The sequence below is a fragment of the Schistocerca gregaria genome, chromosome 1, assembly GCF_023897955.1.
Source record: "Schistocerca gregaria isolate iqSchGreg1 chromosome 1, iqSchGreg1.2, whole genome shotgun sequence".
Lineage (NCBI taxonomy): Eukaryota > Metazoa > Arthropoda > Insecta > Orthoptera > Acrididae > Schistocerca > Schistocerca gregaria.
Genome location: NC_064920.1, coordinates 465,562,944 through 465,590,139, shown reverse-complemented (window position 1 = coordinate 465,590,139; position 27,196 = coordinate 465,562,944). Strand labels below are relative to the sequence as shown.

The 27,196-nt window shown below is 40.1% G+C and overlaps 1 protein-coding gene across 1 annotated transcript in view; it reads left to right on the top strand.

The window, feature by feature from the left end:
• The first annotated feature begins 4 nt into the window (after positions 1-4).
• Positions 5-27,196, top strand: part of LOC126354349 (CLIP domain-containing serine protease HP8-like) — a 65,906-nt gene continuing 38,714 nt past the window's right edge. Inside the window, exons 1-2 of the mRNA XM_050003963.1 lie at positions 5-206; positions 20,234-20,492. Of these exons, the coding sequence (XP_049859920.1) occupies positions 5-206; positions 20,234-20,492 (461 nt within the window). The remainder of the gene's footprint in view (positions 207-20,233; positions 20,493-27,196) is intronic.

Genomic DNA, 27,196 nt, shown 5'->3' with positions numbered 1-27,196 from the left:
CCCGATGTCTCGGCAAGAGCTGCTGGTCTGGCGCCGGAAGCATTGGTGGCGGCGGCCTGCAGCGAGCAGTGCGCACTTAACGGAGCGCTCCGTCGCGGGCCGCCACTGCGCCTCCGGAGCCCGCAGTGCAGCCATGGCCAGGCGCGGAGCATCGCTCGCCTACTGCGCCTGCGCAGTCGCCGTCTTCGCAGCCATAGCAAGCGCCGGTGAGTACACACGGCCGATGTCTCGTTCAGCTGGGAACTGGGCCGTACTTTCTTGCTGTACAATACACTCGGCGTACTGCTAGTAATTTGCCTTGGGAAACTGCATCTTGATGTAAACAAAGCTTAAATAAGAAAGTAGGTACGCAAACCGATGCAACTGTGGTCATACGTATTATTACGCCGTATACGATAATTTAAATTTACACTCAACAAAGTGACTGCGATGGACGAAACATTCGAATAGTTGTCCTCTAGTATCGCGAAACCATTTTTAGAATTTACTGTAGTTATTATTTTTGATTATTATGTTATCCTTTGTGTACCTGTCCAAAGTGTGTTTAAATGAAGCTTCTTACTATTCTGGACTACTGTACGTTTTGAGGCATTTTTATTTGAATCTTCGGGATGCCAGGACTGCTATTGGTTCAAAGTACAGCTCACACACAACTAAATTTATGTCTTTAACCCTGTTTTCAGTTCCGTGCTAGATGATCTTCTTACGGGAGAAAAATGAACGTAGAAAAACATTTCAACTGTAGCTAATTCAGACTAAATTTTTCCTTAGCTACTATAATACTGCAGGCCAGACGTTATTGTACCTTGCACACGTTGCGACATTTATACTCTTCTAATCATCATTCGCTTAAAACTTAGCTTAACACGACGCAGGATCTATGCGTAAAATGGAAGTATTACGCAGTATACTTGTGGTTGGTTTCCTCGAGTTCATTTATAAGAGTTCTAGGCAAGCCAACTGTTGGCCTTAACCGTTATGCGTACAATTTGTTACACAATAGTTTTTATAACGAACACGAAAAACGCTGCACCTGTTAGACATTTAGCGATTTGAACCAAGTCGTCTTTACTGTAACACTATTTCAAATATATGTCTGAGCTGATGACAGGGACAGATTTGTTGCATCTCCTTCAACTGAAGAGGCTCTGAACATATGGTGTTCTTCCTGCTTATGATACGGGTGATTGCGCATTTTTTTCCTTTCTATATGTTTTGCATTGTACCGAAAGTAAAACAAGGTGTAAAGAACTTTTCTAATGGTGCAAACAATTCACGAAACATGAACACCAGAAAAAAAGTTGTAGTAAGGAAGTTTCCTGCTTGAGAAGAAAAAGGTTATCCATAAGTATAGTTAACAATCACCATATGAACTACTGACGTCTTTAGCCAGTAAATGCATTCTGCAGCAGTCTGTTATCCATATCCGCAGATGGCACACGGAGGTGGACTGGAATAATGTGCCAATTAGAGTGTTTTACAGCGCAGACAAATATTCGTTTTGTATAGCAGGCGCAGAAAACATACAGTTTATCGAAGCTCCATATTTTGCCCTCAATCGGTTGGAGTGACAGCTGTCTGCCCGCTTGACGATCGTAGAAACCCTCGTGAAATCATTTACCTTTAATCGTTCAGATGGCTGCTACTGAAATAAGACTGAAGCAAAAGTCTAATTAAAACATCTATCCATTATGGATGTGGAACACTACGAATGTGATGCTAAGGGTCCCACAAAGTACTGCAACCAGTCCCTTTTTGTTTTGTTCTTCAATTTTTATTGTCCATTAATTAGAATCGCCTAGCGATTCATTATCAACTGGTACATATTTATTGCATGTTTGCAGCACTGTGGGACTCGTGTAGAGTTATTATTTCAAATGGCTCTGAGCACTATGGGACTTAACATCTGTGGTCATCAGTCCCCTAGAACTTAGAACTACTTAAATCTAACTAACCTAAGGACATCACACACATCCATGCCCGAGGCAGGATTCCAACCTGCGACCGCAGCAGTCGCGCGGTTCCGGACTGAGCGCCTAGAACCGCTAGACCACCGCGACCAGCAGAGTTATTAGTCTCTGTTAGTTTGTTCTTGGTGCACATACTGTTTTGGAAAACATAACGTATGTTTTCTAGTGATGTTAATTTTACAGCAGTTTACAAATTTAGCCACAGGTAGCAACCTCCACATGCTTTACAAAACATAAATAAACCAAAGACCAAAACTAAATACGCGCAAAGTGCTGTAAACATGCAATAAATAAGTACCATCGCTGGGCGATTCGAAATCGCTAATGGAAAATAGAAACTGAATGAGAAAACAGAAGGCAACTCGTTGTAGTAATTTTTTGGAACCTGAAATCTAAATAGGCTAATCAATGAAAGTTGAAATCAACCAACATTTAGAAATAATTTCAAAGCTGATACCAAATCAAAACATCATGTGCGAAGACTACCAACTGCTAATGTGAAGGTGCTGAAATTCACTCTGTTTGATGAGTTTTTAGAGCAACGTGTTCTTTCTTCTTGTTATCTTTTTCACCTAAGGTTCTATTTGATGCCCTTTGAGAGTTCAGAAATGCGAATAAAGTTTTCAGTTATAATGAAGTAGAATGTCTGAACACAGTAAGTAGCTGCAGATGGATAATTAACATTACAAAGTTGGAAACCAGCTATCTCATTTAAAATGCATTCGTGAGGTTCCCCATCTGAACTATATGGGAATCCAAAACAGTCTTTCGAATAGAGATATTTATTTTTCGTTTCAGTCTAAGATGTCTATTTGGTGGGCCGCGGACTCGCATTTTAGCGCACTCTTGTTTTCTACTGAGCATCTTTGTTTCGGCAGACTTGTGAGCCTTCCAGAGAAGTGAAAGTATTTACTTTTTAAAAACGCATATAATTTCATTGTGTTAGTGCGTTAGTGATTACAGTTAAAGCAGCATGAACTCGTAAAATGTAAGCCAATGTGTTAGCATAGAAATAGTAGCGTGCGCTACCAGAGTTAACGGTAGGCGGCAATGCGGGAGTAACAGTTTCCTTTGCTTGCAGATATGAAGACATATACACGGAAAGGTAGTGGCGACTGAACCGTTACGGAACAGGATAGCACAAACGATGTGCATTTCTCAACAGCTCTGCTAGGCGACATTTGAGTACATAGTGTTCGTTCAATCTGTATAAATATTTCGATAAATCGATCAGAACGTTATCTCCAAATATCTTTACGGTTTTTAACCATACTGGCAAGGGGTTAAGGAAGCTCTAGTCGACATATTCAAAGGCAAGAGGATATTCCTTACAATAATTAGGCACATTTTTCATTTCTGTTTAAGTTCTTGCTGCCTTTACATTACTGTCATATGACCAATGAACCAAAATAATTTGTTTTATACACGTATTAGGATGACAGACGAAAGCGGGAAAATTGCCTGTGAAAAGGTATGCCGCTAAGCTCAAGTTTGAATTGCCTTGTACTTGCAGTCTACAGTAGCACATCACATCAGGATTTTCCTTTACGTCAAGGTAAGACCAGTGGTTAAATACAAGGAGATGTTGGCGACTCATCATTCCTATATATTCACAATTTTAATACCTTAATAAAAACAGGGTGTTCGGAAATTCCCATTAAAAACTTCTAGGACTTGTAGAGGAGAGTGAGAACATAATATTTTGAATACGAATCCATGTTCGGAAACTTACCGTTTTCGTTCTACGATGATTTTAATTCAGATATTTAACTCATTCACTTCTGCTTAAGGAATTGAATTAGCCATGACGCAGTAGAATTATTAAGTAACAATTCGAAAGGAAACATAACGAAACTTCCATTTATCACTTAAGCACATTTTTTTCTATTAACACTTAAACATTACGTGTTTACATTATTCGAAAACAAAAACCATCCAGTATACTGTGCGTACAGAACAGTACCGATGCATCACAGCAGCGGCTCGATGTGAGACCACCAACGTTTTTGCAGACATTGTATGTAAGAAGCATGTTCTGATAGACACACTCCATCCCACCAGGTATCTCTTCAGTGTCTGGTGCAGTGGCCAGAACTAATGCAGCGGATCTTCCTCGTTTCTACAGAAGTCTCGTAAATTCATCTTTGCCTACGACGTTGAATACACATACTGTCTACCATGCTGCATACCACGATAAGAAACTCTGAGATTTTTCTGTTTCCCTCAGCAGACGGGGACGCGTTACACGTCTGAACTGAAACTGTCGTAGAACGGAAACGGTACGTTTCCGGACATGGATCCCTATTCAAAATACTATGTACTCCCTCTCCTCTACAAGTCCTAGACGTTTGTAATGGCAATTTTCGAACTCCTTATATATCTTTCCTTATTCAAATGCAAAGGCTTGTTGACCGGAGCATAAATTCCTCTTGTAATTGATAAGTGTTTCTTTTTCCCACTGTAGTTTGTTACCGTGTCTGATAAGAAGCGAACGAATGACACACTGCACTCCTACCATGCTGGATGTTTTCATGTAAATTTATATACTGAAAGCCATTTAAAGCAAGTGGTTCAATTCGCGCGAGAATGCGAACAGCCGAAGACAGATATCAGAATAGGTTCGCTTATGTACAACCAATAACGAATAATACACACATGAGCGCAACCAAGTTAAAAGCTATTGTTCATTTTTATAAGTCAATGCACTGATTGCCAAGTTCGTCTGTGTTCGTCAAAATCAGTACAGTCTTTCCGAGATTTTTTAGTACTTTTGTATGCCAACAGCTTCAAGCAATCGTCTCAAGAGGATTCTGTTTCCGTTCCGTTGGTAACCGCTATTGTCCCTATTCCTCGTGCATTCACTCTGTAAATCTTATGCTTACACTGCGTGAGCTGACCACAAATTTTCTACTGCTTTCATTTCTATGTACGAAGCTGTTATACCAAATACCGAAAGTAAGATCAGCGATCTTAATTCTCTGGAGTTGCGAAAGAACTTGCACCTCTTCTAACAGCCGAGTACCGCTCGAGGAACGGAAGGTTCCAAGTGATTGGAAATGAGCAGCGGTAGTTCCAGTTTTCAAGAAGGGTAGTCGAGCAGATGCGCAAAACTATAGGCCTATATCTCTGACATAGATCTGTTGTAGAATTTTAGAACATGTTTTTGTTCTCGTATCATTTCATTTCTGGAAACCCAGAATCTACTCTGTAGGAATCAACATGGATTCCGGAAACAGCGATCGTGTGAGACCCAGCTCGCTTTATTTGTTCATGAGATCCAGAAAATATTAGATACAGGTTCCCAGGTAGATGACATTTTCCTTGACTTCCGGAAGGCGTTCGATACAGTTCCGCACTGTCGTCTGATAAACAAAGTAAGAGCCTACGGAATATCATACCAGCTGTGTGGCTGGATTGAAGAGTTTTTAGCAAACAGAACACAGCATGTTGTTCTCAATGCAAAGACGTCTGCAGACGTTAAAGTAACCTCTGGCGTACCACAGGGGAGTGTTATGGGACCATTGCTATTCACAAGACATATGTAAATCACCTAGTAGATAGTGTCGGAAGTTCCATACGACTTTTCGCGGATGATGCTGTAATATACAGAGAAGTTGCAGCATTAGAAAATTGCAGCGAAATGCAGGAATATCTGCAGCGGATAGGCACTTGGTGCAGGGAGTGGCAACTGACCCTTAACATAGACAAATGTAATGTATTGCGAATACATAGAAAGAAGGAGCCTTTATTGTATGATTATATGATAGCTGAACAAACACTGGTGACAGTTACTTCTGTAAAGTATCTGGGAGTATGCGTACGGAACGATTTTAAGTGGAATGGCCATATAAAATTAGTTGTTGGTAAGGCGGGTGCCAGGTTGAGATTCATTGGGAGAGTCCTTAGAAAATGTAATCCATCAACAAAGGAGGTGGCTTGCAAGACACTCGTTCGACCTATACTTGAGTATTGCTCATAAGTGTGGGATCCATACCACGTCAGGTTGACAGAGGAGATAGAGAAGATCCAAAGAAGAGCGGCGCGTTTCGTCACAGGGTTATTTGGTAACAGCGATAGCGTTACGGAGATGTTTAGCAAACTCAGGTGGCAGATTCTGCAAGAGAGGCGCTCTGCATCGCCTTGAAGCTTGCTGTCCAGGTTTCGAGAGGGTGCGTTTGTGGATGACGTATCGCATATATTGCTTCCCCCTACTTATACCTCCCAAGGAGATCACGAATGTAAAATTAGAGAGATTCGAGAGCGCACGGAGGCTTTCCGGCAGTCGTTCTTTCCGTGCACCATACGCGACTGGAACAGGAAAGGGAGTTAATGACGCTGTTACGTAAAGTACCCTCCGCCACACACCGTTGGGTAGCTTGCGGAGTAAAAATGTAGATATGGATGTGAACAGGATTATTTTTTTCCTGAGCAGGGAGACTGGTGTCAGTGTTAGAGAATGTTGTTGCACATACAGTGGTATAGAGCCACATAAATAATTAGATCGTTATAATTGACTAACCTGGCAGACCTTGATGAAACACTGTATATTGTTTTAACTGAATGAAACATATTTTTACAATTGTTTCATAAACTTGATTATGTTTCTTACGTTTATTCAAAGTTACTGGGAACGCTATCCCAATGAATTTGATGAAATGCGTATGTAACTGTGTCAAAATTGTCTACAGGGATAACTTTCATACTTTAAAACAAGAATCGATAGACTAAGAAATTGACGTTTTTTTCTTTGCTTGGTTCCCATCCTTAGAATCTGTTGTTACTGGGAAATGAGCTCATGACCCGAAACATAGGTCGTACAGTAACAACAAAGTTTATGAAACAATGCTAAAGAGATTTACGGTTTAGTTAATACAGTTACGTAATTTAAATTAGCGGAAATATAGTCAAAAGCAATGCAGATATCCTTTGCTAACTACTAGTACGTGAGGGATGATTTCAATGCACTGAGAGAAAGAAGAAACAACAAATAGAAGAAGATTTTACTCTAAACGAAAACAGCACAGCAGCCAATTTCCTTACATGGCGCGAGTTTCAAGCATTATTGCTAGATAAAAATTAAGTTTTTCGAAGGTTATACTTTAATCACGTTCCTACATTCAGTGTCTAGGCCTAAAACATTTTAAATGAGCAGCAAACACACAAAGAAATTTGTGGCTCAATTCGTCTCACACGGTGAAGCCACATTGGCAGTTCTCGGCAGTACAAGAGGCGCGCCTCAAAGTCGGTACCTCCGCTTTAGCAGGCTGTCTGCTTCATTATCAGCGGTGCTTCGCTTCGCAGTTTCCGTTCAGTGCTGTCATGTTTTCAAAACGCGTTTATCGTGTGTCGTTTCTTGCCTCACACGTATGTCCGGGATGTGAGTCTCTTCCACTGAAGTTAACTCACTTTTTACTACACACTGACAACCACCATACGATGTAATGCTAACACAGAAACAATAGCAGAAAACATAATCTGTATCGATAGATGTATAGCTGAAAGTATAATACCTAGGTATATTTTAGTGTACCCCGTGTACTGTCTGCTAATCCAACTGAGTTCATTTATTGTGAAACTTTCTCCCTTTGAGAGCCAAAACAAGTTGATTTCACTGCACGAAAGCATGACACATCTCATACAGATCTTGCAGCGCAGAGATGGAATGAAGTGGTATATTGGAGCCCCTCCCCCTTTCCAATAAGAAACCTTGGTTGCCATGTAACTGTTTGTAGCGTTGCCCGAGTTCTAGGTTATGACGGAAGATGATATTGTGGTTGCCAGTTGCAAAGCCAACGAATTTCAGTTTCGTCGTAGCGTAATTTAAATATTTATGTTCGCACCATATTAACTCACTCTGCCATATTTCATGCCCGTTTCGTTGTAAAACTAAAATTGCAAGATACATTCGGAATATCTGGTTTTGATAATGGACAAGTGTGTGTAACATGTAGGTACCGCGCATAAATGACTAAAAAAACGCAGAGGGATCCACTACATAACTTTTATCCAGTGATGGGTTTTACAGCTTTCGTATCAGCTAAGAAATATTACACCTTTATCCTTTCATTCGCCCCATGCACAGTAAAATGGAACGGATACAACGTGATTAAAATAAAAGATGCGAAAAATTTATTTATGTACATGAAGACTGTTTCCGGTTACTCTCGAAACAGCAATGATATAAGGAATGTCCCCGAAAAAAGTGATAATGTAACTCTGGGACAAACGGCAACCAATAACTTTATTATGCTTGAAACGCTTATTTATCCAGTAGATAATAATCTGAGCTTGTGGACTTTTGAAAGCTAGTTAATGAGTACATATTTCACATACACAGTGCAGACTGCCAAAAGACGGCGCAAGCGTCTTTGTTTACAAATGAGCGTAACTTCGACAGGAAGTGCAGTGAGGTTTCGTGATAAACGCGTCAGTGGTATGTCTTCTGAAGTAGTTTAGATATTCGTGGTACTATCTTTTCACCATTAGGGACCAAATGCAGAATACAGCAGAACTAGTGTCGCTTTTCTGTCACATACAGCTTGCGAAACGACGTGAAGTTCTTGTACATATAGACTAGGGTTAGTTTCTCATTTGTCGTAGGTCCAAGTATAGTTGAGTTTCCTTTTGACACAGTGTCATTTTGTTGCACAGGTACACAGCGTAAATAGTCAAAATACATTATTTAAAAGCATCTGCGATTGCGGTGGAACTGAGGCCCACGAAGATAGCTTCAGAAGAACGCGGGGTCCGGGGCTCGATTCTCAGCCAGGTTGGGGATTTTCTCTGCCCGGGGACTGAGTGTGTGTTGTTCTCATCATTTCATGATCATAATCATCCAGGACAGTGGCTAGATTGGACTGTGCAAAAATTGGAGTGCGAAAAAATTGGAAATTTGTACGGTCGCTGATGACCGCACAGTTGAGAACTCCGCAAACCAAACATCATCAGCATAATCATCATCATTCAGAAGAACGTGCTCGCGCTAATGAATCCTCGTTCTCTTTGCACTCGACGAGAACCAAAGCACACGACGACCACCGCGCAAAGTAAGGGACTTACTAAGGTTGATAACCACAAATAAAGATATACTAGCTCTTTTTAGCAGATTTCATGCACTGTATACGTAAATTATACCTCAGAGCAAAAAGGTTGAAGATGCTATTATCTGGACACGTAGTGTTAAGTTCTTACAACAGAACATAGAAGCAACTCTTGTGGGCTCTAAGAGCACGGAGCGTAAGTACGCGGAAGATAAAGTCGAGACATACACGCCACTTTATAATAGCAAACTAAGAATTGAAAAGGAGTCCAATAATTCTTAATTTTGTGTAGTAGCACCAACGTTGTGTTAACTTGTAAACATGTGGTGACAAATTGTAAGGTTGTGCTAGAATCATTGGCAAGTTTCTCATAAGTGTTTTCGACTCATAACTACACTCATGCTCATAAATTCAGGATAATGCTGATACATGGTGAAAAAATGCTCTGGTGGGCGGTTTGCGGGTTTAAATCACCTCTAGGAGTGACCATGCGATGCATTTGACCAAAGGCCGTCGCACGGTGGCGCTGGCAGCAGTCCCCATAGGCAGAGGTGTGTTGGTGCATGTCACAGTAAGGCGCAGCGAGTAAGCGTACAGATATTTTCAGACGTGCTAACGGTGACTGTGTGTTGAAAACGTCTCAAAGAACACACATTGACGACGTTATGAGGGGTGGAATACTAGGGCGACTGGAGGCTGGTCAAACACAGCAGGTCGTAGCACGGGCCCTCCGTGTGCCACAAAGTGTGATCTCAAGATTATGGCAACGATTCCAGCAGACAGGAAACGTGTCCAGGCGCTACAGTACGGGTCGTCCACAGTGTACAACACCACAAGAAGACCGATATCTCACCATCAGCACCCGCAGACTGCCACGGAGTATTGCAGGTAGCCTTGCTCGGGACCTTACCACAGCCAATGGTACAGTTGTCTGCAGACACACAGTCTACAGACGACTGAACAGGCATAGTTTATTCGGCCGGAGACCTGCAAGGTGCATTCCACCGACGCCTGGTCACAAGAGAGCCCGTAAAGCCTGGTGTCAAGAACACAGTACATTGTCATTGGAACAGTGGTCCCAGGTTATGTTCACGTACGAGTCCAGGTATAGTCTGAACAGTGATTCTCGCCGGGTTTTCATCTGGCGTGAACGAGTCACCAGATTCCAACTCCTTAATGTCCTTGAAAGGGACCTGTATGGAGGTCGTGTTTTGACGGTGTGGGGTGGAATTATGATTGGTGCACGTACACCCCTACATGTCTTTGACAGAAGAACTATAACAGGTCAGGTGTATCGGGACGTCATTTTGCACCAGCATGTCCGCCTTTTCATGGTTTCAGTGGCTCCATCTTCCTCCTGATGGATGATAACGCACAGACCCACCGAGCTGCCATCGTCGAGGAATTCCTTGAAACAGAAGATATCAGGCGAATGGAGCGGCCTGTCTGTTCTCCAAACCTAAACCCCATCGAGCACGTCTGGGATGCTCTCGGTCGACGTATCGCTGCACATCTTCAAACCCCTACGACACTTCAGGAGCTCCGACAGGCACTAGTGCAAGAATCAGAGACTATACCCTAGCTTCTGCTGGACTACCTGATCCAGAGTATGCCAACCCGTTGTGCGGCCTGTGTACGTGTGCATGGTGATCATATCCCATATTGATGTCGGGGTACATGCGCAGGAGACAGTGGCGTTTTGTAGCACATGTGTTTCGGGACTGTTTTCCCAACTTATCACCAATACCGGGGACTTAAAGATCTGTGTCGTGTCCGTTCCCTATGGGCCTACGCTATTATTGCCATCGGGCATGGGTGTATGTGTTTGTCCTTAGGATAATTTGGGTTAAGTAGTGTGTAAGCTTAGGGACTGATGACCTTAGCAGTTAAGTCCCATAGGATTTCACACACATTAAACATTATTAGCGCCAGTTTTGTGTAGTGCCATGTTGTGTGGCACCACATTCTGCAATTATCCTTAAATTATGAGCATGAGTGTACATTACACATACAGTGGTAGTTGTTTGTTTGGCCAGGTAGTATATAATCTATGCAATAAGTTCTAGAATGACAAGTTGTCAGCTATAGTTGACTCTTGCAGTCTAGTGACAATTACATTTAAAGCAACATTTCGACTAACATCTAAATTGTGATAGAGTATCCATTGGCTGATTCATACTGACTCTTTTAGGAACCATAGCTAGTTCTGCAATTCTCCATTGACATCTAGTCCCACAGGACCCATACAGTGAAGCTGTCATTATACCACTTAGATCATCACTTCTTTCTTGTTCTATGAAGTTAAATTAATAGTTAATTCAAGTAATTGTTACTCACCCATGAAGCTTGTAACTCGTTGCAGGGTGGCTTTGATAATGATTTCAATTATACAGGACAATTCGATAAATAATTCAGCACTTTCGTGACTAACAGTGAAACTCGAATCTGGAGGTGGGCGCCTCTAACGTTGCAGATTTAAGATTTTAAATGTCCAACTATAAAGCAACTGATAAATAAACGAACTGCTGCTGTGAAGAAGCAGTTACTACTACTTCCAAGAAAAAGATTTTTGGTGTGACGTGTGTAGTATCACTGTTTATGACCGCACCAACTCAAATCGACCATTTCAAGAATAACATGATGTTTTACGTTTTTAATCCATTCATCAATATATTACGTACCTTATGTGATGTAATTCTAATTTAAATGTTGTATTTATCCATCGCTTCACAACTTCCATTGTCATCCTCAGATTCTAGTACGCATAAAGAACAAAACTGTGAAGTAGCAGATTGACTGCACTATACTGTGCTTTCAGTGACAGATTATTACTGCTATATGTGGTACCGTATATGACACGACTCTTGCTGTACCTATAGTTTCTCTTCTTGTACTTATCGTTTAGTAATTAGTTTTAATGGTTTCCTACATATCACAATCAACGTCATCCCGGTGCTAAACTGTTACCTTGAGCTGTCGCGGTAAGCATATATCTGACTTGTAACTTATATACATAGCGAAGAGTTTTTGCAGTGAATTTCACATGTTCTGATATGAAAATGTCCCATCATCAGAAAAGCTCCTTTATGTACAAGAATATAAAACCTCTGGAGAAACTTGAGATTACTTGATGATAAAATAGTTCTGTTCTCGAGAGCAATGTGGCTAAAAGTTCTCTATATACCTGTCGTAGCACACACTGAAGAACAGCCAAAGTTATGTGGATTCTGACCAGTAACGAGACAACTGACCATCACAGAACTTGTTCAAAATGACCACCGGCAGCCGCAATGCTATCTTCCCTCTGGTATGAAGCGACTGCTGCATAAGTGCTAGAATTTCAGCGGAGATTTCCGAGCAAACTGCTGTAATACGCCGTTGCATATTATCGATTGTAGTTAGTATGTAATTTTAGACAGAGTCTTTCAGCTTTCGCCACAGAAAAATGTGTATAGGCGTCAAATCCGTGGACCTGGCCAGTCAAGTTACATGTCCACTGCGTCAATTCCAAAAATCCTGAAACATTTCGAGAAGACATGCTGTAGTACTTTCTACACTACTAGCTGAACGGCCATCACACAGATGAGCGTCGTCTAACATCCGTCGAAGATGGTCGATTAGTCGGGCTTTGAGCTCATGGTTCACTATCTCATACCACATGTTTACAGTCCATGGACGCTGACGTTCAACCTGACGAAGCTAACAGAAATTGTCAATAAACCAGTAGTGTATGTTACAGTGGTTTACTTGGCCATATTTGGTACATGTGACTTCGTCACGAAACAAGGTACATGCAACATCTTAAGTATCCTGACGTACAGAAGTTAACACGATTCTCGTAATGGTTTCCATGCAGCTCTTGCTAGAGAGAGATGTGACTGGGATGGAATCTATGTGTGCATGAGACACTCTGCTGACTAATGCCACTTCTTCGTCCAACTGCGATGGACCTGACATGTGGATCAACCGCAACAGCCGCAAGAACATTAACCTCCCCCTCTTCTGTCGTCGTTTGTTTACTTCTGTTACGTAGTCTATGTGTTACACTAGCACTTACACGTAACTAGTTGAAGAGATTGATAAATAATTGACAAGATCGTTGACATTTATTGGGGTATCCTGCTGCATACACCGTACAAGAACGAAACTAAGGTTCCTTCTACACTGCTAAATTCCATTGCCACCTTAAGACCCTCTGCTTGGACTGTCACTTGGTATGCAATAGCAATGCACTCAAGGAGTACACTAGCATACTGCAAGAAAACATAACAACATCCTACCTAGCAACTACGCAGTTTGAATGGAACAAAGAAGTATCGGTATTGGAAATTTCCAAAAGACGATATCTCATAAATGATTGGCACTAGACGCCTGCAAAAAAACCTACTTTTAGTTTGTTAATGTCAACAGACATTGTTACAATTAAAGAGAGTATTTTTGTCAAAACAACACACTTTATTATAATTATTACTCTCTGGTGATTTGCTAACAATATGAGCCCTTGACTACTGATCAATTCTGTGAAAACCGCATATCGATAGCACATTCCATTTCCACAACATTTGCGGTGGTAGTTGTAGGTTATTCATCTTTATATGAAAAATAAGTGGAAAACAGTGTGAAATGACAGCTCACTTTCGCTTTTCGCGTCCGTAGCCAGCTTGTACACAGTGTCTGTGCGCCAATCATTTTAAAAACCGTGGTCAAAATTTGCCAAGACTTCGAAAAGCTTTGCTATGGGAATTAGGAACTTCCTTTCTGGCTGCTTTTGTGAGCAATGTTTTAAGTTTCTTCTACAACTCCGTTGAAACACTCACCGAAAATCCAGGCTAGTTCTGTACAAAAAGACTCGATTTTTATCACACAGACAGAAAGTGCAAAAGAGAATTACTGTGAAAGTTGTACTGCCTGACCCGCCATCGTACTAGTACGCAGAAACCATAGATAACCATAGCTCTCAAGTAATTGATGGGCATGTGCGTTATCTCCCCCCCCCCCTCACCCACCCACCCACCCACATACACACACACACACACACACACACACACACACACACACACACACACACAGTTCGTAAGTGGGGTATTACTGGAGAGGAGAAAGTGTGTGTTATTAACCACACAGACACAGTCTACAGTGCGCTACTACCTGTTGCACAGGCAGCAGTGAGGGTGATTGACACCGACGTAGGAGAGCAGCTGAAGCGTCCAGAGATCGACCTACATATATGCAACTGTTGCGAAGCAAACAGGTAAACAAAGGATGCGAAACAATGGTGTTCAACAGACAACAGCTAGTATTCTGTTCTGCAAAATTAACGTCGTAAGTAACCAATAAGTAGGCCCATGAATTCTACCGCTGGCCACACCTCGACGTTTTCAGAACCCATATTGACATCGTTTAAGAATTAATCATCTTACAACTACAGAGAAGAATATATCGCATCCATCGGTGACAGTACTTGAGAAATACAAATTTTCCGTACGAGGATGCTATAAGGGATCGAAACGGAAAAGTTTTCACAGTACAACACAACGAAAAACCTAGAATCAAAAGACAAACGGTTTCACAACGGTGTCTTTCAGTTGGGTGAATTTTTTTGAGTGGAGAACCAGTAACATGTCAGGGCTTATATGTGTAGCAAGTCAGTAATTACTAGCATGATAGAAAACGGAAAATTCTGTATTAACTACTTCCTCATGTAAAGTTGTTTTAGTTTAAAAAGAAGAAATCTGGTAATTCTTCACAAAACTGCTTAGAAATTTACGAGAAAACTCATGCTATCGTTAGTGTGTCGATGTTGAACATGCGTATTTTGTTTGCGCGAAGGGTATGGCAGTTTATGTTGATGACACCAGATGAAATCGATAATAACAGACAGTTGAAGAAAGGTCCAGGGCCTTAGGTGCACGGTTTTCGTGGAGCCGGTTCCTGTAGCCGGCCACGCGAGGAGAAACAGCTCCGTCCGGCCAACTTGTACGAGCCAACCATCCAGCTTGCGGATGCGTGCCTGCCGCAGCTGAAACGGAAGTCGAAAGACCACATCATTCCGCTCCGAGCACGCAACTACCGCGTTGTAACAGAAACTTAAAAAAAGTTAAATTATCCCAGCAGCCAAAGGATGATGGTCTGGCGACATCTACATCTACATCTACATCATACTCCGCAAGCCACCTAATGGTGTGTGACGGAGGGTACTTTCCGTACCACTATCTGATCTCTCCAACCCTGTTCCGCTCGCCTGTAGTGCTTGGGAAGAATGATTGTCGGTAAACCTCTGTACTGGCTCTAATTTCTCGCATTTTCTCCTCATTGTCAATACGTGAGATTTATGTGGGGAGGGGGGGAAGTAATATGTTGTCGGATTCCTCCTGAAAAGTGCTGTCTCGAAATTTCAGTAGTAAATCTGTCCGTGATGTACAACGTCTCCCTTGTAAGGTCTGCCTGTGGAGTTTGTTTAGCATCTCTGTAACGCTCTCTCGCCAGCTAAAGGATCCCGTGACAAAACGCGCCGCTCTTCGTTGGACCTTCTCCATCTCCTCTATCAGTCCTACCTGATAGAGGTCCCAGACAGACGAACAATACTCAAGAATGGGGCGATCAAGCGCCTTAGAAGCAGCTTCCTTCGTAGGTGAGTTACATTTACGATGAATCTGAGTCTTGTTGCTGCTTTTCCCATTATCTGTTTTATGTGGTCATTCCACTAAAGGTCCCTCTTGATAGTTACCCCTAAATATTTTACGGAAGACGCTGTCTCTAGCTGTTTGTCATCAATAGTGTAGCTGTACAGTAGTGGACTTCTTTTCCTATGTATGCGCAATATATTCAGCATTTTCACACGTACACATGTCATTGCGAAAAGTTAAAGAAGTGATAAGTGGGAGAACAATTTAAGGACTCAACAGATATTCAATCCCAGACTTCTGAATTTTTAGTTTGAAACATGCCCACTTATCCACAGATCCAAAAAATCTGTGGTCATCACCTTAGCAACACATAAACAGTCTCGTCTTCATAGGAGTATTCTCACCGACCTTCTTCTGTTTTGGAGTTTTACTTGGAGTTTTGAGCGTGATGATGTATCCATGTTTCCTCTTCCTAATAAGTTCAGCTCTGAAATATTCATGGTTACTATTTTGTCATTAATCAGCAAATGAATCGTTCTGATTTTCCGAAATCGCCAGGATGTAGTGTCTTAATCACTCAAGCTGCCTACCGTGTATCTGAGATACATTTGTCTTGTGATCGTCAGTTACCTTATGAATATTTTCAGTGGTTTACTTTCTAGTTGTCTCGGCTCATCGGCCAGAAACCATAGGTATAGTTCTTTCCTAGAAATTCGTCTGATAATAGAATCAGTCGTCCTATGTAATGACACTAAGTACAAGGGACGAATCGTGCTAAATTTGCCTCAGGGTGTAATGCATACATTTCTCTAATAGTATGCTTGGAAGTAACTGTGACACAGTTCGGGATGAGCCAGTGCTGTGTTGCATACTGTTTATGATATTAGTACAGTATCAGCAGCGCACAGTTAAGTTAAAACGTCAAAAGCTGCTGCTCTGCACATATTTATATCTGTCGAGATTTTCGATTTCAGTGCGTTGGTTAGTGAGAGGCATATTGATGATAGCACTTTTTTTCCAAGTATAACTGACAGTGACAAATGCTAAGATGACACACTACAGTACGCAATGAATGATACTAAAAGCTGTTTATAGCGCAGACAAAGTATAACGGTATGGACCAGGTATGACGCGAAATTCACTTTCTTAGGTGCATATTTAGTTGATTTCAGCATAAAATTTACTTGATGATTCAATGCAGCAATTACTATTCAGCATGTATGCAACCTTGTTAGCAAATAAAATTGCCGCGGTTGGTAGCCACACGGTTTTACAAACATAGTATCTGAACTGCTGTGTCACTGTACAAGTGTCATCTCACACCCCCACCCCCCAGCCCCACCCCTAGATGATGATTGTGCATCTTAACTTTTATATTTATTTTTAATTTCCTTGCAGATCATATACGAAGATTATAGACAATTTTCAGCTGACGTGAATTCTTAATTATTCGCCGTTTTTCAGTGTGGGCTGTAGTACTGGTGTTTGTGCGTTTTCAGATTTCACTACCATTTCATCTTACGTCACGCAAGTTGCGACTACAGAGTTCTCATAAGCAGTGTACTAGTGGCAAGTATCAGAACTACCATTCTGCTGTACGCGTTAGACGGCTGAATTGCTGGAATGTGTGCAGTGTCTTTGAATCCCCAGCTGTCACCAGCAGAGGGTGGCGCCACGCAAGGTTGAGTAAGAGAAGGTGCTCATGCCTTGGTATGGTTGAGCACTGATCGCAGCTGGCTGCCATCGACCGACGGGTGCGTAGGTTGGGCTAGTGTCGCAGGTTAGCTTTTTGGATGTTTTTGAATTTGCGCTAGCAGGCCAATGCTCCAATTTTTATTATTTAATGTCGCAAAAATCTGTGCTGAGAGCAACAGGCCTACTACCACAGTGTAAACAGAAAAACAATTACAGTCACTTAGTAGTGGAAAGCGTCAAGACCAGATGAGATGCCTCTAAGATTCTACAAAGATTATTCAAAAGGATTTATTACCCTTCTAGCAGTAATTTATCGTAGATCGATTGAGCAACGAAGTGGACCTAGTGGCTGAAAGGAAACGCGGGTCATTCCAGTTTTTAAGAGGGGCCGTAGGACAGATACACAGTTAGACAATTATAGACCTATGTCGTTGACGTCAATCCGTTGTATAATTAAATTATGGAAAGTGTTTTATGCTTGGATTGACTTCTTTTTGGAGAATGACACTCTCCTCTATAAAAATCGGTATGGATTCCGGAAACAGGGACCCTACGTAACTCAGCTCGCTCTGTTGCTCCATGAGATCCACAGCGTCGTCGACATTGGCGCACAGATTGCCGCCATGTTCCTTGATTTCAGGAAGACATTCGACAGCGTCCGGCCCTTCCATTTACTGAAAAAAATAAGAGCTTGTCGAGTATCGGAGCAGATTTACGACTGGGTTCAAGACTTCCTGTCAGGTGGACCTCTACACGTCGCCCTTAACGGAACAAAATTTACAGATGTAAAGGTAATTTCCGGACTATCCGGAGGAAATGTCACAGGTCTGATGCTGCTAACGTATATAAATGATTTAGTAGAAAGCGTTGGATGCTCTTTAAGGCTGTTTGTAGGTGATGTAGTTGTCTACAACAAAACAGCAACGACAAAAGATAGTAACATTTGTACAATGCCCTGTAGAGAACTGATGAATCGTGCAGGTTCTGGCAGTGCACCCTGAACTTAAATAACTGTAACATATTGCACATACATAGAAACACAGATCCACTACTGTACAGCTACACTGTTGATGACAAACCGCTGGGAACAGTATCTATCGTAAAATGACTGTAAGTAACTATCTAGAACGATCTTAAGTGGGATGACCATATTAAACAAGTAGTGGGAAAAGCAGATGACAGACTCACATTCATAGGAAGAATGTTAAGGAAATGTAACTCATCCAAGAAGGAAGTGGCTTACAAGGCGCTTGTTCGACCGATTCTTGGGTATTTTTCATTTATATGGACTCCCTACCACGTCGGACTGACTGATAGAAGGGGAGAGAGAGAGAGAGAGAGAGAGAGAGAGAGAGAGAGAGAGACAGACAGGGAGAGAGAGAGAGGCAGAGAGAGACAGAGAGAGTGAGGGAAAACCCAATGAAGTGCGGCTCGTTTCGTTACAGGATCATTTAGCAGGCGCAAGAGCGTTACAGAAATGCTCAACAAATTCCATTGTCAGACGTTGGAAGCGAAGCGTTGTGAATCACAGAGATCTGCTATTTACATTTCGAGAAAGCAGTTTTCGGGAAGAGTCGAACAAGATATTTTTTCCCACCACATACGTCTTTTGTAGTGACCACAAGCAGAAAATTCGAGAAATTAGAGCCAATACAGAGGCTTACCGACAATCGTCGTTCCCACGCTCTATTCGCTAGTGGAACAGGATTGGAGGGCTCAGTTAGAGGTACGATAAGTACCCTCCGCCACACACCATTAGGTGCCTTGCGGATTATCGTGTAGATGTATATGTGATATTATAGGAGTTGGGAAACCCTTGTAGCACAACTGAGATATTTTGAATGTCGCACCAAATTTGGAATTTCCCAAAAGTTTCTGAATTTCACGCCATTTTATTTGTAGGGCAATTGACCTATGTGTGAAAGAGGGAGATTGGGGGAAATCTGGCAACACCGTATAATGTCATAGAAGAAGCTATAAATATTACAGCACTGTAGATTTCAACGGAACTGTCACTGCCTACTTACTCGTGTCTGCTAAAGAGATTGGCTACAGTGTACTTGTCTGACTCTTCTGCAATATTGGTGTTTAGTGTGGTATCCATATCAGATACGACTGACAGAAGATATTGAACGAGTTCAAAGAAGGTAAGTCGATTTTGTACTACTGTGAAGTAGGGGGGATAGTGCCATGGATATGATACATGAGTTGCGATGGCATTCATTGAAACAAAGGCATTTCTTTTTGCAATGGGTTATCTCGAAATATCAACCACCAACTTTCTCCTTTGAATGTGTAAATGTTTTTTGCAAGCACCTGCATAAGGAAAAATGATCATCACTAATAAAATAAGTGAAATTAAAGCTTGCACAGGAAGATTTCTAGTGTTCATTTATTCCACTTGCTGTTCAAGAGTGGAGTGGGAGAGAAATATCATGGAGGAGGTTTGATGAGCGCACTGCCAAAAGTTTAATACTGAATTGCAGAGTAGTCACGTAGATACAGAAGTAGATCCAAAAATGAACATGCCGAGCCCATTCAGATAAGGCACAAAGACCAGGAAAAAGAAAATAAAGAATCTTGGTAAATTTAAGTTCAGTCTGGCTCTTGCATCTTGATCATTGGCACTAGATGTTTCTTCATGTAACAATGGCATATGTGCTCCAATGCTACTGTCAGAAATAACAGCTGTCTAAACAGATCCTTATGAGGAGCATGGTTACTACTTTTAGATATTATTATGATGACCTTTTTCTGTAGTTGGAAACAGTGTTCATTTTATGTATATGAAACCCCCAAAAATAATTCTGTAGCTAAACATGGAGTGGATATAGGAGTGATGTATATATTATTAAGATATCCAAAGTGGCATGTGGTGCTACAGTGTGGCCCATGCTCCCAGGGTTGTGCGAGTCGCCGTGCGTGCGGGTATCAGAGTGCAGCTGGCTGGTGCAACTACTGCACTGTAAGCCACGGCCCGCAGGCCTCGCTGAGCTGATGCAGAGCCTCGTATGCGGCAGGGACGGCTACTACATTTACGTCAGTTGTGGGCCACCGCCGGTACAGCTGCAGCCACACCTGCCGCCACCGCCGCAGCCAGAACCGCAGCCGCAGCCAGAGGGTCCCATCTGGCACCACCCCAACCTGTGGCTCCTGCCCATGTGAGTGGCGCTGTCTCTTGCCTGCCTCTGATCTTGTTTTTCCTTGCAGTGGCCAGTTATTACTACATACAAGGTGAATCCCAAATCTGTCGCCAAAAGTTTGGTTACTCTGCCTATTTTTTTGGGTGTCTTCTTTTAAAGGACCCACACTCTCCAGGAGCTTGTTACAAAGCAATAACATATATATGACTTACAATGCTTCCTACTACTAGTTAACTTTGATTCTGTGATAATACCATCAGAATGGCGAAAAACCTGTAATACAAGATCACCAAAATGTACAAAAGGAAAACAAGAAAGTGACATAAATCTCAAATGTGAGAGTACTACTACGAATATTAATTTATTTATCAGGATCCGTCGGACTGTGCGAGCCAGACCTACTTGGTTATGGAACGAATCAGTACGTAGTTTACAGAATGCTGATTAGAAAATTTGCAAACAAAGGAATTAAAGAATTAATAAAACATGACAAACTTGAGACATAACATGAATAAAAAACGGAAATTACGTAGAAAATTTCGGAACTAAAGTGAGGAACTTCTGCATACAATAGGCGGAGTGTGTCAAAAGGAAACCTGTTAACTTAGGTTTGATAGAAATTATAACTCTGCTGAAAGCCTTGTGAAAACGAAATATGCTGAACATAGCGTATCTTTCTGTACAGTTTGAGGGAGGTATTATCCAAGTGCAAATAGTCTTTTCCTCTAGTCTTCACTGCACGATTACAGTTTCTTCTGAATGAGTCATTGTTGTCTACAACAAATTCCTGATGAAATGTAGGTACAGAACTGCCAGCTGTAGAATTGCAAGGCACCTGAACAATGACGTACATCAGCATTGTGAAGTGACACAGCAGGTCAGTCTGATCACTGTTTCCTGTGCTAAGTATATTGTTGGTGAATGCAGAGTTGGCATTTCCCATAGTTGTTGGAGAAGCTCGTCACAACACTCTTCAACTGCTTTCAGTGAATCCATACATGACATACATACAGACCAAGCCTTCATAGCTGCAGTTACCAATTCTGTTGTGTATCACTGTTAAGGTACAACTAACAGAGCCTGAATGGGAAATCCCAGGTATTTCTGAATACAAGTTTCAAGGCTGAGTGATGTGAGCATTCCTTTCGTCAAAAACAGATATCATAAGTGAATGGAAGAAGTTTGTTTTCAAATAAGTCACATAGTACTTACCTTATTTGCTGTGTGATACAAACATAAATGTAGTGGATCGAAGGGACACAGAGGGGTAGAAAATCAGACAAAACGTAACTGCTCTCTAATAAGCCACCAGAGACTTCAAATCCATTGTACTCGATTAGATAATTCCCCTGAACAATCTCTGAAATTTTCTCAGTGGAGTTCAGCTTATCTCCTACATAACTCAAAAATTTATATCGCCACCACCATGACAGGCACAGTATTTTTTCATCAGAATTCTCTTTCTCAATCTGATTTTGGTCGTAGGAAATCGCTACATATAGCTAGTTTTGTAATAACAGTTAAAGCAAACAGGCATAATGAGGTCAGTTTAGAAGAGAGTGGATGTTATCCAATCGGGAAAGGGACAATGCCGAGCATGTTGTTTTAACATTGGACTACAGCATTTAAAGTGATATCTGCCAATAACGTAATGTGAATCAAGGAGAATGGCTCTAAGGCAGTTACCTTTCTGGTCCGAGTTGATAAATAGGATATCTATCACCTGACGATGTGGCTTCAGTTGACACAAAACTGGTCATCACTTTGAATAAAAGTATTTTCAAGTCAGTGAGGATTATTTCATTCAGGAAACGATAATGCTGTCTTTGTACTCTGTTCTATCCGTAAAAGTGTCAAGAATTGTTTAATTGTTAATCGTGCACACACAGTGACTTTACCAAAAGAAGGCTGCCTGGCTTCGTGAACACAACCAGAAGAATCACGCCATCGAAATCCGTTCACTTACAAAAAACCAGTAAATTCCTTTTAGTAATTGAAATTTCATGTATAAATCGGCTACAGTCTTCTGATTACTTTACACTTTAGACTTGAGAAACATGTGAACAAGAAGAAGCTTAGATAAAATTTGAGAATATGTGAAAGGTATGTTGCAAGTGACTGAGTGATCATATTCTCAAATGTTGGGTGAACATAGTTGGGATATTTGCACATGGGGTGTTAAGCTGTCTTAAGATATACACACAGTATTATCTACAATACTTGTCTTGCTGCATTTACCTTTCATGAAGGGTGTAACTACTAAGTGAGTACATTGAGGACACTGGCAACATTTCATTAATGTCTTCTAAAGCACCCACAAACTGAAAGAAAAAAAACGGAAAAATTGAATTAAAAACTAAACATAGTGAAATTTGCTATCGTTATTACTAAGTTTCTTCATTCCCTTATATCTGTGTTTAATATTTCCATCTTCGAAAAGTGTACAATCCCAACCACTAATTAATTCCAGGTATCAATGTGTCAAAATATTTTAAATTTAGTATCAAACTCCACACAAATTTTTCACCATATCTTGTTTTTAATATTCATAGCCAGCAATGTAATATAAATTATTTACTTCATACTTATCTTTTTAAACAAATTAGATGCATTATTGAGCATCTTCAATAGAACCTCCATTTATATAAATTAAAGATTTAGTAAGATTAGAAAGCCCCATTTAAAATTAAATGCTGAGTATCAAATGTTAAATTTTTCTTGCCATACATGACTACATACGTAAGTGTATCATTCAGAATTTTGTCACTGAATGTGGTACACAGCTTCATTGCTGTTTCTAAGTAGTTACAGCATTCATTCTCTTAGACACACTTACAACATAGTTGGGCAATTTCAATAACTTTGAAGGGACTTACATTGATATAATTACTAAATTATGTTAAAATACTAGAGTACAGAGCTTTGCTGGTAACATTGCCTATTTTATTTTCTAAGTTTTGGCAGCAACTGCCAGAATAACCACATATTAGATCTTTTAAAGATACTAATTGTCACCTTCAGTTGCTTTAGAAATGCCACATAATTCATTTGTATGTCTAGCTTAAAATGTAGAAAAGTGTCATGTACTTTCAGACAATTATTTGGTGGATCTAGATTCCACATTGTTAGAGAACAAATTTCATTTCTTCCATTATTTACTTGGATATTCTATAATTTGATGTGATCGAACAAAGAAGGGTCAGTCAACTGATTATTCTTCCTTTTTTTCTGAAAAGCAACAAAGATGAAGTAATGCACATCAGATTCTGCAGAATTACAGTAATATGTGACATATAGTTCAAAATTTCTCTTTCCATTCAGTCCAGCAATCTCTATGGTTTGTGGTTCAAAGAAAGAGAAGCGAATTTCGAATTCTTTAGTGTTTTCTTTCTCTAGCTAAAGTCAATATAAGGGTTCATATCTAAGCACAGGGCATGGATTTCTATTGTTTCCACAACAATTTTATCTTCCTTAGGAAGTGTGGTCACATCTTCAACACAAACTTGATGCCATCGAAAATTGCCATCTCCAGCACTTGAGTCTACAACATAGCAGTTGAATTTCTTTGAACAAGATTTCTATATAAACATTGAAAAATCCACCAGATATTTCTAACGGACAAAGTATTTCATTTTTCTCGCTTCTTATCTTCCCATTGTTGAGGGTATCATGCACCATAGTTAACTCACTGGCTAGAGACAGAGGGAATCACTTAAGGACACAAAAGGAAATGAAATTATGTTCCATTGTAGACAAAATATGGTTATTTATTTGTGGTGATAACCTTGAACAGCTTTGCCACACAGTTGTCAAGCGATTTTTATTGAATTTTACAAGATACGTTGGATAATCTCAACAAACTGCTCAAAAAATACTAATCCTCATGTATAGCTGAGTATGAGTAGGATGAATGCAACTACTTCCAATACTTATACTGATCTCTATGGTGTTGTTGGCAGATTTAGGTTATTTTAAATCTTTTCATCAACAGGAGATGAGTAAATCTGATAACTCTCTATTTTGTTAATTATTTATTAAAGATGAAAATTTAATAAGCCATTTGTGGAACAGCTGTTACAGTAGCACCATTGAAGTCAATCAAATGATTATTTTCATCAGTTACAGTTATTTCTAAATCCTGAATAGGATCAAAAATTGTAATGTATACATGGTATTTGTTTCATGAATTAGTGGTTCACCAACTTCAGCATTAGGCTTGTATAAAGCAGTAAGATTAGCTTCTTGATGAAAATGATCAGTATGCTTTAGAGACATTCCATAATTTAAATTAAATTTATATTAATTTCAATGAAATAAAATTAGACATGCCATTAGCAACAGCTTTTTATTAACTTCAATTGTTTCACCACTAAATCCAAGCATGCTTCTAATACAGACTGTTATATCCATATATAATTTAATGTTGCTCTATTTAAAAATTCATCTCCTTTGGTGTAAAAATATGGCTTTTGTGCATGAAAAATTTTTTTAAACTTATTAAACTCTTTTGACCTACTGAAATTTCTGTCGTTTCTCCATCACAATATAATTCATTTTCCTTTTTGTGTAATATTTGGAGCTTTTAATGTTGTATAAAAACCGACTAGTGCAACATTGCTATAAGTATCCCATACAGGAACAATCGCTCTTGTTTTGAGAACACCTGACATACCACTCAACTGAAATAAGGGACTCATTTAATATTAATAAAAATATTTAATTAAATGAAAACACATTGGTATCCTAAGATACGATTTCTGTTTGATGTGGTTGTGGAAATGCAAAATTAATGATTGACAATTATATTTTTGCTCCAACATGGTTGAACTGGAATAAATCAGTCATTGGATATTTATTGAAACGATATAGATCGACAAAAATAGTCAAAGATATAAAAAGATGCAGAAAATGCAAGTTAAAAATAACAAAACAGCTACTTCTATTGGAACTAGTGATGAAATTATACTAGTAGATAAGTTTGAAGAAAATCAGTTTTTATATTTGACAATTTCATTCTTGGAAATCAATATGTTTTTAGAGAAGATTTTACCAGAGGCAGACATATGGGAATAGACTATTTTTATTTACCTCCGACATATTCAATAATACCAAAGCAATTAGTAAGGGGTAATCTATAAATTTTAAACATTTTTAGACAGGACGACACAAATTTAAGTCACATCTATCATGACTTTTTTGATGACGTTTCAAAATTCGACAGTTTCAGAGAGAGAAATGTAGTAAATGTTGGAATGAGGACAGATATGACTACAAACCCTAAAGAAGGAAACTACGGACATAAGATAACAAATTTCTTAACCAACTAAAATTACTTTTATTAATGTTTTTTATCTTTAATAAATGTTACAAAATATAACACAGTGGTTGTTAAAAAAGGTGGACAACAGAGTGATAAAGGCATAATTAAAAGAATAATTTAAAAATGGAAGAAACAACCTAGAACAGAGTATCAAACAAGTAAAAAAGATGATCAACCTGTTATTAACACAACTAGCAAAGAGGAGATATAGTTTTCAAAACTATTGAATAAAACAGATGGTTACTCATTAAAACCACTTCTATTTTGATGAATTTCACAATATACCACCAATCAAACAATGAGAAAGTCTGCAGTATCGCTATACTCTAAGTGAATCACCAAATACAAGATTATTGAGAACATATGAAGAAGAGGATAAAGATAGAGAAGTCACAGCGCTATTAAAAAAAGAGGATGGTGATATTGAAAGAATATCTATAAGTGAAAGAACACTAGTATATATCAAACATAGTGAAGATAAAGTTTATAGATGAAGACCCTTTGGTACATTTAAACTTGTTGGTAAATTACCCGTAAAACTTGATAGATGTATACACTACTGGCCATTAACATTGCTACACCACGAAGATGACGTGCTACACATCCTATATTTAACCAACAGGAAGAAGATTCTGTGATATGCAAATGATTAGCTTTCAGAGCATTCACACAAGGTAGGCAACTGGTGGCGACACCTACAATGTGCTGACATGAGGAAAGTTGCCAACCGATATCTCATATGCACAAACAGAAGTTGACCAGCGTTGCCTGGTGAAACCTCATGTAAGGAGGTGAAATGCGTTCCATCATGTTTCCGACTTTCATAAATATTGGATTGTAGCCTATCGTAATTATGGTTTATTGTATCGCGACTGCTGCTCGCGTTGATCGAAATCCAATAACTGTTAGCAGGATATGGAATTGGTGGGTTCAGGAGGGTAATGCGGAACGCTGTGCTGGATCCCAACAGCCTCGCATCACTAGCAATCAAGATGACAGGTATCTTATCTGTATGGCTGTAACGGATCGTGCAGCCATGTATCGATCCCTGAGTCAACAGATGGGGACGTTTGCAAGACAACAACCATCTGTATGAACAGTTCGATGACGTTTGCAACAGCAAGGACTATCAGCTCAGAGTTGCGGTTACCTTTGACGCTGCGTCACAGACAGGAGCGCCTGCAATGGTGTACTCAACGACAAACCTGGGTGTACGAATGGCAATAAGATATTTTTTCGGATGAATCCAGGTTCTGTTTACAGCATCATGATGGTCGCATCCGTGTTTGGCGACATCGCGGTGAACGCACATTGGAAGCGTGTATTCTTCATAGTCATACTGTTGTATCACTTGGCGTGATGGTATGGGGTACCATTGGTTAAATGTCTCAGACACCTCTTG